This window comes from Henningerozyma blattae, chromosome 6, assembly GCF_000315915.1.
Source record: "Henningerozyma blattae CBS 6284 chromosome 6, complete genome".
Taxonomy (NCBI): Eukaryota; Fungi; Ascomycota; class Saccharomycetes; order Saccharomycetales; family Saccharomycetaceae; genus Henningerozyma; species Henningerozyma blattae.
In genome coordinates, this window is record NC_020190.1 from 979,647 (window position 1) to 991,667 (window position 12,021).

General features: G+C 31.2%; 5 protein-coding genes across 5 annotated transcripts; 2 read left to right on the top strand and 3 right to left on the bottom strand.

Annotated features, from left to right (window-relative positions):
- Nucleotides 1-2,284: 2,284 nt before the first annotated feature.
- MRPL3 (mitochondrial 54S ribosomal protein mL44) lies at nt 2,285-3,430 on the bottom strand (the record flags this gene model as incomplete). The annotated part of the gene is made up of 1 exon (XM_004181400.1): nt 2,285-3,430. The coding sequence occupies one exon, from the start codon at nt 3,428-3,430 to the stop codon at nt 2,285-2,287; it is 1,146 nt and encodes a 381-aa protein (XP_004181448.1).
- Nucleotides 3,431-3,922: 492 nt separating this feature from the next.
- Nucleotides 3,923-4,534, top strand: TIM23 (protein transporter TIM23; the record flags this gene model as incomplete). The annotated part of the gene is made up of 1 exon (XM_004181401.1): nt 3,923-4,534. One exon carries the CDS (start codon nt 3,923-3,925, stop codon nt 4,532-4,534), a length of 612 nt encoding a protein of 203 aa, XP_004181449.1.
- A 1,153-nt stretch (nt 4,535-5,687) lies between these two features.
- Nucleotides 5,688-7,892, bottom strand: TBLA0F03970 (S8 family peptidase; the record flags this gene model as incomplete). Its single annotated transcript, XM_004181402.1, has 1 exon — nt 5,688-7,892. The coding sequence occupies one exon, from the start codon at nt 7,890-7,892 to the stop codon at nt 5,688-5,690; it is 2,205 nt and encodes a 734-aa protein (XP_004181450.1).
- Nucleotides 7,893-8,326: 434 nt separating this feature from the next.
- BUD23 (18S rRNA (guanine1575-N7)-methyltransferase) lies at nt 8,327-9,145 on the bottom strand (the record flags this gene model as incomplete). The annotated part of the gene is made up of 1 exon (XM_004181403.1): nt 8,327-9,145. The coding sequence occupies one exon, from the start codon at nt 9,143-9,145 to the stop codon at nt 8,327-8,329; it is 819 nt and encodes a 272-aa protein (XP_004181451.1).
- A 744-nt stretch (nt 9,146-9,889) lies between these two features.
- Nucleotides 9,890-11,908, top strand: ARE2 (sterol acyltransferase; the record flags this gene model as incomplete). The annotated part of the gene is made up of 1 exon (XM_004181404.1): nt 9,890-11,908. The coding sequence occupies one exon, from the start codon at nt 9,890-9,892 to the stop codon at nt 11,906-11,908; it is 2,019 nt and encodes a 672-aa protein (XP_004181452.1).
- Nucleotides 11,909-12,021: the final 113 nt, after the last annotated feature.

Sequence of the window (12,021 nt, forward strand, 5' to 3'; positions counted from 1 at the left end):
TAAGTAGTTTATATTTGCTAGGAGTTGTATTAGTTAAAATAATATTTAAAAGAATGACTCATGGTATTTTGATAGGAGAACAGTGAACTGAGCGACATCATCTGGAGAGGCGGCTATTGCACAGAAGGTAGCAAGAAGTTTGTGGGATAGGTCAACTGTGGGATTACGTAATGTATAGGTATTTTTTAGAGATAGGAAATTGAATATCAAGCGATCTAAAGATTAAATTATAATCTTAGATATATATTGGACGCAGGAAAAAGCGGGCATGTAAACCATTTGTAGATTTTGTATGTTTTATGTTTTTAGAGAAATTAATTCTTTCTTCGGCATATATTCCGAGTGCTATTGCGGATATTATGAGATCTGTGATGGAGATGAGAAAAGTAACATCACAAATTAAATAACGGTTAAGTAGGTTGTTGTGAGTGCTTAATAAATGGCTTCAAAGAGGTAGTACTTAAAGCTTGCTTAAAAAAAACTGAGAGAGATATAAGCTAGTGACCACAGATGTGAAATAATGATCTAGTAGATATAGAGAACCACAGATAATCGCTGTGTCTTCTTCCCCTTGTACTACCCAGATAAAAACTATTAATGAGGCAAGCTCGGGTGAGCTATGAGCATTCAGCAACCACGTACCCAAAAATCCTGGTCATAAAAGGGCATACATAAAGATACCTCTATAACTTGCTGCATAACTATTGTTTTTTTACCATAGGATAATATATTTAATTCGACATTCTTGTCTAGTTTCTTTTGAGCTTTGTTCTGATTTAGTACGTATTAAAGCAACTGGTAGCATCACCTCAATTCGAATCCAAATTGATCACCATGCCAGGGAAAAAAACATTCAGTGATCTTCTAGCTTCTGGAAAGACTAAGCATATTAATGTAGGAGGCATAATTGCAGTCTTTGAAGGAAGAAATGACGTTCTTGATCTATTCTACTTTGTTTCTACGATGAAGTTACAAATGCTAGCTCGTGGAATCTTAGAAGACTCTGCTAAAATTGCATTCTTTGCTCAACACCTAATAGGCCATGCAGCAGAATGGACATTAAATTGGTTAGAAGAGTCCTCTTCAACTGCGGCATGGGCTGTCTTTATTACGGATCTTAAAAACCATATTAGTCGAAAAGTTGGAACGCTAACGGTTCTTGATCTGATAAGCACTACCAATTAAAGCAAAGGTGGTATAATAAAGCACAATGAGCAGTTCCAAAGATTCAGGGCTCTATTGCCAAATGATTTTTGGTCTGGAAAAACAGACATAATTTATTATACCAGAAACCTGTCCCCAGCAACCTATCAAAGTGTTATATCTGCTAATCCGACCTCTTTGGAGATGGCAATGAAAATTGCTTACAAGTCAACTCATCGCTCTTAGAAGACTTTTTGAAAAGATAAGTTACTTGAACATAACTGTACTATCTTATATTAAAAAAAAATACACACTCTTATTACGCTGCATATATCTAAGAAAAATAGGTCATATTATTCTTTATCACAACATATTGTTCATCTTTTTTTGCCAAACTATGAAATACTTCTTACTGGCCCATTGATATATCCTTATCAATACCCAACCCATACATGTAAAAATGTCATAGAATATACATAATGAAATTTTAGACATATAATAGCCTATTTGTAGAAGTGGCGTTTTAATCAACCTAAAATATATATTAGCATTTAAATATATATATATATAGTTAAATTGGGAGATGTTTTGATTATATAGTGTGAATTTCAGAAAAGTATATATATGAAAGGATTTAAAATCAAATGATTACCAACAAGGATTTGAAAATAAAAATAAGAGTTTGTAACAAAAATGATAAACAATTAGAAAAAGGGTATAATGTATAACTATTATACGTAATATTATTAAATATAATCTTTACACAAGAACCATAGTAAAAACATAAGATGATACTGATTAATAGCTAGATTCAATCCTTATTTCAAAGGTTGTATTTTATAAGAACTGTTTAGAATTTTTCTTAATGTAAGCAAGCAAATTTCGTTATATTTAAACCTCCATGACCATGGGTCAATGTATTTAAGAGAGATGAAGCTAATAGCACCTTGTATAGACGTCAAAAATGTTAGAGTAATTCAAAAACCAAAACAGTCAATTATAATGATCCAATTATACTTTCATGGGAAGAATACTTTAAATTATTTACAAGTGTATCTAGAATAGTAATATATTTGAGTAAATAAGTATACAGTGTTTGGTATTTGTACATATCCAGTACTAAGCATTTGTGTGAGTAACATTAAACTATAATAGTACCTTTGTCTAAAGCGATATTTTCATAACCTGGTAAGCTTTCATAACAATACCACTTTAGTAATGCATCAGTTGCTGCACGAGCTTTACCCTCCTTTAGTGATGAACCAAATCCCTCACCAAGTTTCTCGTCACCGCTAAATACACCTATAATGAAAACAGGATTCTTAGAATTTCTACCTGATTCAGCTAATAATTTAGATACCGGTCTCTGTAAATTTTCTCTTTTACAGAGCATGGAAAGTTCTCTAGTAGGTTGTTCAAATTGGAATAACTTAGAAACATCGAGTTTTCTACTCAATATATGATCATCAATGAATTTGAATACATCTTTACTATTTTCACCTCCTGTACTAGCCCAAATACCAGCAATGATACTTCTAACTGCTAAGGCGTATGCATTAGTCTCTGAAAAATTATTGTTCAATAAAACACGGATACCTTCCGCATTATCCATACTATTGTTAAAATATCTCAATTTCCCTATGGTTATTTCTACAGGTTCATTTTTAAGGTATCTTTCAACAACGGATGTATTCTCTACTTCAATACCCCATGATTTACCAACACTGGCTAATGATTCACTCGAAATATAAGCATCTATCGCAGCATTCAGAATAACAGTTGGTAATCTAGGATACCTGCGTAATAGTTTATATGTAATATGATAGGTCAGAAGATTTTTACCAAAAATATTTAATCCATGGTTGTCACTAGTTTTAGGTGCGAGAACTGTCTTGGTAAATGACACCCCCAATTTTGGATCGTTCTTGATCTCACTAGGTAATTTAGAAGATGGGCATGATAAGCATTGGCTTAACGTAGCATATTTGAACTCCTTGGGAAGACTTAATCTATGATGTAGAGCCACCAAACTTGGAGATTTTTGAGCAACTTCTTCTGGGACTGAATCGATTGTCTTCCTTAGACTTGAATAATAAACGCTAAGTTTATTAAATTCATCTGCATTCTGAAAATTTTTAGCTAATACTGTTGAATCAACTTTTATGTTTTTCTCTAAGGCACTAGTTGTTTGGTGAAAATGTCTAGAAGTAATATTTGCACTTGTGAATATGTTATTTCGATAACAAGAGAATGACACTTTTATAAGTATGGGTTTATTTCGTAACATTGGGAATTGCTATGATGTGCAATTTTGGTATAAATAATAGACTGAAATAAAAGGTAATTTAAAACCTATTCACCAATTGACCGGTAATATGGTTTAAATCGTTTCTGATGGTACCCTAATGATGCTTTCTTTCTACATCCGACAACCCTGTTTTTAGCATCACCTTTGGATTTAACTTAAACATTATACTAAAGAATAATTGTAAGTTTTCGTAGAGATTTTTACCCGGATAGAAAGGGAAATAAAATTTACACGTGACTATTGCTATTGGGTTGATACTTAGGGTTTTGTTGGGTTTCTTTGACGATATTTTAGGTTAAGATCACGTTTCCAGGGTTTGGAAAACTGGGCCAAATGGCTTTCGGTGTTGACGAGCCATAAGAAACGCAAGACATACAGAATGAATAATTAAGTCAAAAGGTAAAAACAGCCTCAAGAGAACGGAGAAGATCGTAACAGTCGCCACCACTAATTTGTCATAACAGTTCCATAATGTCCTGGTTATCTAACGATGATTCAACTTCAAAATTGAAGGAAACCTTGGGGTTTGATCCTTCATCTATTCAATTACCAACATCAGCCAACAGTGGTATTAGTGGTTTAAATATCAGCCATCCCTTATACGGTTTGGATAAAGGAATCGAGTATTTAGATTTAGATGACGAGAAGTTATCAACGGTTCAAGGTTCTCAAGGTATTATTCCATCTAGAGGTTGGTCAGATGATTTGTGTTACGGGACTGGGTCAGTATACCTTCTAGGGTTGGGTTTCGGTGGGGCCATGGGTTTGATCGATGGTCTTTCAAGTATTAATAGAAATTATTCCGGTAAGTTGAAATTGAATACTATTTTAAATTCTATCACAAAGAGAGGTCCTCACTGGGGGAATAATGCAGGTGTGCTAGCAATGACTTATAATTTAATTAATTCTTCTTTAGATTCTTATAGAGGTAAGCATGATTCGATGGGTTCCGTTGTTTCAGGTGCATTAACAGGGGCAATTTTTAAATCATCGAAAGGTGTGAAGCCAATGGTTATTGCATCGGGGTTGACTGCAGGTGCTGCTGGTTTATGGTGTGGTGTTAAAAAACAGATCCTAGAATAGTGGAACTAAATCAGTCATCAGTTTGAGTTTATTATTGGGTTACGAAAGACATATCAATTAGTTATCATATTAAAATAGCGAACTATTGGTTTTTCATAATGTTCTGCTACGTTATAACTTGGAACAAGAAATCAAATAAGACACAATCGCTCTATTCACTAAACTATGTTTTCCATGTCATTGCATTATCTTTGTAAATATTAATTATATACGACATCATTCCTATTATTTATATCTATGTACTTTATTTTACGCTTTTAATCAAGTAATATTTCGTGTAAATTATGTATTGTTGAAGAGTTTAATAAGGCTAGTTTAATTATTACAAATGGCGTTATCCCAACCAGAAAAATATATTGGCGTATAAATATCCTTCGTATAGTAATATATCATGGCAAATAAAATAATATAAATATTAGCATCGAGCTAATTAACGCAGCATAGGTCTGATTCATATAAAATATAGATTATGATTTTGTTAATAATTTGTCAGGCAAATACAACAACAGCTTTATGCTTGTAATAAAACTTAGATCTTTCTCCAATTCAGTTATTTCATTAAACTTAAGCCATATTGGAGAATTGAGTTAATCTTTTCTATACTGAATGTGGTGTAGAAGCTTCGGAACAAAATTGGAGGTTTATCAATATGAGTACTAGAGGTTGATGTTTATGAACATGGAACATTTGTATTACAAAAATGTTCTCTAAGATATTGTTAATATCTTATGGTCTTTTTACAATTTAGATCAGACAGATTGGAAACAGAAGTAGTTTTAATAGATATATATATATCATAGTTAAATATCAAGTGATAGTACTACCAATTAGAGTTTTTGGTACATAAACTATAATTCTAATTGTAATAAACCTCAATTAAGGATGGAAAAAAAATTTTTAAAAATTTAAGTTATGATTTTTCAGAAATAATTGTTTTTTATAGATAAATTAACTGAGTTTAAGTTTTGTTCTCGACATATGTAAATAAAATATTAAAACCACATTCATATTAATTTTATTGAAATTCTTAATGAAAAAACATAAAACAAAAACTACATCTCTACAACTATTATGGATTTTTTTAGTCTGAAAAACTTTAAAATTACATAAAATTGCACAATAAACTGATATATATAAAAAAAAATTGTGAACACTAAATAGCAGGCTTAATTACTCTTCTCCTTCTATGAACTTTTGGTGCATGTATATCTTTTAATTTTGAGTTCATATTTATATCTTCACTCTGTTTGCTTTTTTTCTTATTCTTGGATATATTACGTTTAATCAACTTACCTTTGTTTTGGCGACTTTTATTGATGTCTCTATTTTCATTATCATCATTTTCACGAATACTTTTGTTTCTATTTTTTATCTTTTTCAATTTATTAATTACTTCCACATTTTCAATCTCTTCTCTTCTTAGAGGGAATGTAATCCATCTCTTTGGTTTAAAATTGCGAATATCTTCATAAATTAAATCCAAATCTAAATCCAATACGAGTTTAGAACTCTTTTCCATTAATAACTTATTAGAATTGCGATCTATTATTTCTTCCTCGTAATCTTCACCGCAATCATTTTCCATTTCATCATTTTCATAAGAATCTCTTGGATCCATACCATTAAATAATATACGATTACTTGTAAATGGTTTAAATATTAATGATCTTCTGGTGAAATCTCCTTTTGTAGATAACTTAACCATTTCTTCCTGAACGTCGTTTGGTTTAACACCTTGTGATAACAAAATTGATACAAATCCACAAACGATTGGAGAAGCCATTGAAGTGCCACTATATTTAATATATTTATATGGAACTTGACTACTCAATGATTTGACTTCAACACCACTAGCAAAAATATCAACACACTCACCCCAATTGGAAAATTTTGCAATAACATCTAACCTATCATCAAATGCACCAACTGTAATTGCATTTTTGGAACTACCAGGACTTGACCAACATGCATCAATATTATTATTACCTGCTGCAACGACAAATACAACACCTTCAGCAATTGCACTTTCAACAGCTTCATTAATAACTTTAACATAAAATGATCCAAGACTCATATTAACAACACATGCTTTCTTATCAACTCTGCTATTACAATCATTAACAGTATATTCAATAGCTTCTATGATATGGGATAATTGTGTACTTCCTGTCAATGAAACGGCCTTAACATCAATAATTTTAACTTTTTTGTCCACACCATATGTTTTCGAACCAATCAAACCAGCAACATGAGTACCATGCCCATTTAAATCTCCTGCACCTTCACCAGTTAAATCTGTTCCAAATTCAACTCTATCTTCAAAATCTTTATGTTCCTTTAAAATACCCGTATCTATAACATATGCCAAGACTCCTTCACCTTTATCATTATCATCATAGTAATAATTCAATTGTTCCTCAAATTGGTTTGCATTTCTAAAATTAAAAGGTAACTTATCTCTTGTTGAAATTCTTGCTAAATGACGTGGTGCACCTCTTTGAACTTTAAATTTACTTTTTACATGTTTATGATGCTCGTTTGAATCATCATCATCATCATTATGATGCTTTTTTTTATCTTTTTGTTTTTTATTTTTTCTATCTTTTTTCTTCTCTCTATCATGATCTTTATGCTTTTTCTTTTCATTATCATCACTTCCATGATCCTTATGCTTATGTTTTTTCTTTCTATCAGTCTGATCCTCTTCTTCCTCATCATCATCGTCATTTTCCTTAGGATGATTTTCATCGCCATCATCATTATAATTATCTTCATCATCACTATCATCCTCCTCCTCATCATCTTCATCCTCATCATCTTCATCCTCATCATCTTCATCCTCATCATCTTCATCATCACTATCACTATCTTCATCATCACTTTCATTATCGCTATCGCTATCACTATCACTGTCACTATCTTCATCATCGCTATCACCTTCCTCATCATCTTCCTCTTCATCATCTTCATCGTCACTTTCATCACAGAATTGATTTTCATTATAGTCAAATGAATTACAACTTAAATATTCGTTAAATTCAGTATTATCAAATAATTTAATTTCAATATTTGGTATAATTTCATCAACAAATGGATTTTTTTTCAATTCTTTTTTCAATAATTCTACATTTTTATTATTTTCATTGTTCAGATTTATTTTAAAAGCATTAAAATTTCCAAATAAATAATTTTTATTAATTTTTTCATTTAAAATATCCTTCATTTTAATATTTTGTGTGTCATCATAACTTGATATCATAAACTCATCAAAAGATTTCGAATCTTTTAATTTAATAATAAATTCTTCTGACAAACCGAAAGGTAATAAAAGTGATAATATAACAATGATTTTTCTCATTTTAATGTATAATTTCTCTGAAGAGATGATATAGATTTATTACTGTTTTTTTTCTTTTTTTATTATTATTTGCTCAATAAAGTGACAAATTTTGAAATAAAAGAAAAATATCTTGATTAATTTATTATTATTTTATAGGTCAAAAATATTTATGACATAAAATCTATTTTGTGTCGGGGTTGGACATGTAGATTTTAGAAGGGAAAAAAAAGGAATAACAAATTTAATTGCGGCATTTGGAAAAAACGTGACTTAATTTATTTCTAGCTTATATATGTAAATACATATACATATCATAATCCAAATCTATTCTAATACACAAGGGATTATTATTCAGTGAATTAAGCATATACACATAAATTTGTAAATGCAAATATTCATATACGTTCATAAATGTAAATACACGTAGAAATAATGTGAAATATGCAAATTGTTTAAAATCTTGGTCTTCTTTTTCTACCTGTGAATTTAGAATCATTGGCCACTTTTCTCCCACGTCTCTTCATCAAATCTTTCTTTCTAGTGATATAAGATTTATTGGATTCTGTCAATCTTTTCTTGGTATGTCTATTGGCCTTTGGAACGCTTACCTCATCAGCATCCATGGTGGCACCTGCCAAATTAATACTATTTTCATCCGCCCTTGCAGAACCTGATGTTAACACCAAATAATATTTTTTATTTTTGCTTGATTCTGGATTATCAATGACCAGCCCACCAGAAAACCCTGAAACTTTTGCGGATTGTAAAATTTGATCAATTTGATCATCATTTTTTGGATAAAATTGTGCTACAAATTTCCCACCTTTTTTTAAGCAAGCAAACAAGGAATTGAAAAATCTCATCAGTCTTCTCTTTGGATCATTATAGGATGTATCAGCATTACATAACCATTGAATGGCCGATATACTGATGGCTGCATCAAATGTACCTGCACGGAATGGTATACCTACACCCATATCTTGTAACATCAAATCCCCTTCTACCTCTCTTGTTAGACCTGTAGCCAACATACTAGGCGATATATCCATCCCACACCACATATGACCTTCTTCTGTTAGAATTTCTCCTGAAAGACCAGAACCACAACCAATATCTAACACAAATGAATTTGGTGGTAAATTCAGTAACTCTAATGAACGTAATGTCATTTTCGCTTGGATATGCTGAACTCTAGTGGATGAAGTATATTTGATAGATTCTGTATCATTATAAAAGACTTCTGGAGGAGCCAAATCTTCCGGACGGGACATTATGTATTATGTGTTATGTATTTTAATTTATTAGATTTATTATTTCTCCTCTCAATGTTCTAAATATTTGTAAAGAAAAACTCAACTTTCTATTTTTAAATACTTATTCTGTTTACTATTATTATTATTTCATTTGGATCCCATCTCATCTCATCAAAAATTTTCCAAAATCCAACCCTCACAACCCTATAAACCCAATAACAAACCCTAGGGTTGTAGCAACGAATCAACAATCAGCATTCCGGTTTTTTATTTCCACGGAACTAATAAGACTACTTCCATTTCTGGATAACCAGAGAAAAGTCGGCAGGTAGTTTGCTAGTAAACTCTGGAACCCAGAAAAAGCCGTACACGGCACGTGAATCCGATTTGAGGCATCTAGCTACTGTTCAGTACACTAAAACCTTGTGAAAGCATTCCTGAAAAATTATTTAATCAGATACATAATATAAGCTAACTACAATTCCCCTGAAGTTTCTTATATATTCAATTTTCCTTCGTTTTAAAATAATTTCCTGAAGTTTAATATATATAAACATCTATCTACCTATTTATCTATTTATCTATATATATCTTAAAGGAGATTGTTTCCTAGGAGGAAATTAGATACTATATCTTTGACAACCCTTTTCGATTCCATTTGATATATAATCGTATTAAATTTGATTGTGGAATCTTTGCAATAACATTCAAGAATAATTAAACACACATTTATTACACTAGGCAAGACTTTTTTATAACACTATGCCAAAGGATGATCTTTTGCAATCTAATTCCTTTGTAAGAATTCAAAGTTTGAATAGCGCAGGGAAGAGAAGGAAATCTATTACTTACAGCGAAGATCAATTCGATGAATTGGCCAATGCAGGTAGACTATACTCAAATCAAGCAGATGATTCTGGAGACGCGGACTTCTCAATAAGCAAGCTGGCAAAGCAAGGCTTGATAGATGAAGAGGATGAAAGTAGAGAGGAAAACGATGAGGAATCATTATCGGAAGTTAATTCCTCTGCTGGTAACACAGGTACTGTTATCCTTGATTCGACTAAAAATAGTCCATCACCACCTTTGGAGATTGGTGTGAGATCTAGCACCCCTGGAAGTAAAGTAATCATCACTGATGATGATGCAAGTTCAAATTATTTCGAAGTAGATGGTGATCATAAACCGGATAGTAACAGGATCCATTCTGTGGTTAAGAGATTGACAAGAAAGGAAAAACTAAGATATAACACCAAATACAACAAATACATGTCTCATTTCAGTGATGTTACTTTTGAATATAGACCTTCTATTTTAGATGGTAATATTAGTCTACCATTTCAAGAAAAATTTAAGGGTCCTACTCTAGAGGCACAAGTCAGAGAATATGAATTGAAGAGAAGATCCAAACTACATGAAAAGAATTTTTCATATGATGACAATGCAGATGAAGTAGTTGTTTTGAATTCTGACTTCACAGGCCTTTACGTTTTGTTTTGGATGTATATGGCTTTCAGTTCAATGAAATTATTCGTCGAATATTATAGAGAGCATAATGGTAATTTGAAAGAATCTGAAATCTACAACACAATGTCAACAAATTTAATATTGGTAGCAGTACTCGATTTGGTCATGTATTTGGAAACTTATTTTGTATTTTTCATTCATTGGTCTTGCAAAAAGAAGATTTTAAAATGGAAAAATGTTGGTATGATTATTACATCGATTTATGAATTTTCCTTTGTTATATTTAATATGTATTTGACTGAAAATATTTTGAAGTTACATTGGATTGCCAAAATCTTTTTATTTTTACATTCGTTAGTATTATTAATGAAAATGCATTCATATGCCTTTTATAATGGTTATATGTGGGAAATTTTACATGAACTAAACTTCTCAACAGCTGTATTAAATAGATTAAAAGATCAATCTATCCCATCTTCGAAGGAAAAAACAGATGAAGGTGTTATCAAAGCTTTTGAAAAAAGTCAACAATTTTGTTCCTTTGAACTTCAAGCTCAATCCGTATCTAATACAAATATTAAATTTCCATTAAATATTAATTTGCATAATTTCTTTATGTATTCGATGTTCCCAACAGTAGTTTATCAAATTGAATATCCTAGAACTTCCAAAATTAGAGTGGGATATGTCATTGAAAAAATTTTCGCAATATTTGGTACTATATTTGTCATGATCGAAGTGGCTCAAATTTTCATGTATCCAATCGTTATAAGGGCTCTTGCTTTAAGAGACACGGAATGGACTGGCCTTTATAATCGTTTGACAGAATGTTCTTCATTATTTGTAGATATTATTCCAAGCTTTATTGTCATGTATTTACTGGTGTTTTATTTAATCTGGGATGCTATTTTGAATTGTATTGCAGAATTGACACGATTCGGTGATAGATACTTTTATGGTGATTGGTGGAACTGTGTCTCTTGGGCAGAATTTTCAAGAATTTGGAATGTACCAGTACATAAATTTCTATTACGTCATGTCTACCATAGCTCTATCAGTTTTTTAAGCCTATCAAAGGGCCAAGCTACTTTTATGACTTTCTTTATCAGTGCAATTGTCCATGAATTAACAATGTATGTTATCTTCAAAAAATTAAGGTGCTACTTATTTTTCTTCCAAATGTTACAATTGCCGTTAGTTATTATTTGCAATACAAAATATCTAAAGGATAAAGCAGTCATGGGTAACGTAATATTTTGGATTGGGATTTGTACTGGCCCAAGTATCATGTGCACCATGTATTTAACGCTTTAATGAAGGAAAAACATAAATATTATGAATCACCTATATTCTTGAAGGGAATTAAACTTCTTCATGATAAAGCAACTTCATGTTAATAAAAATTCATGCATTTACATCTACTTAGT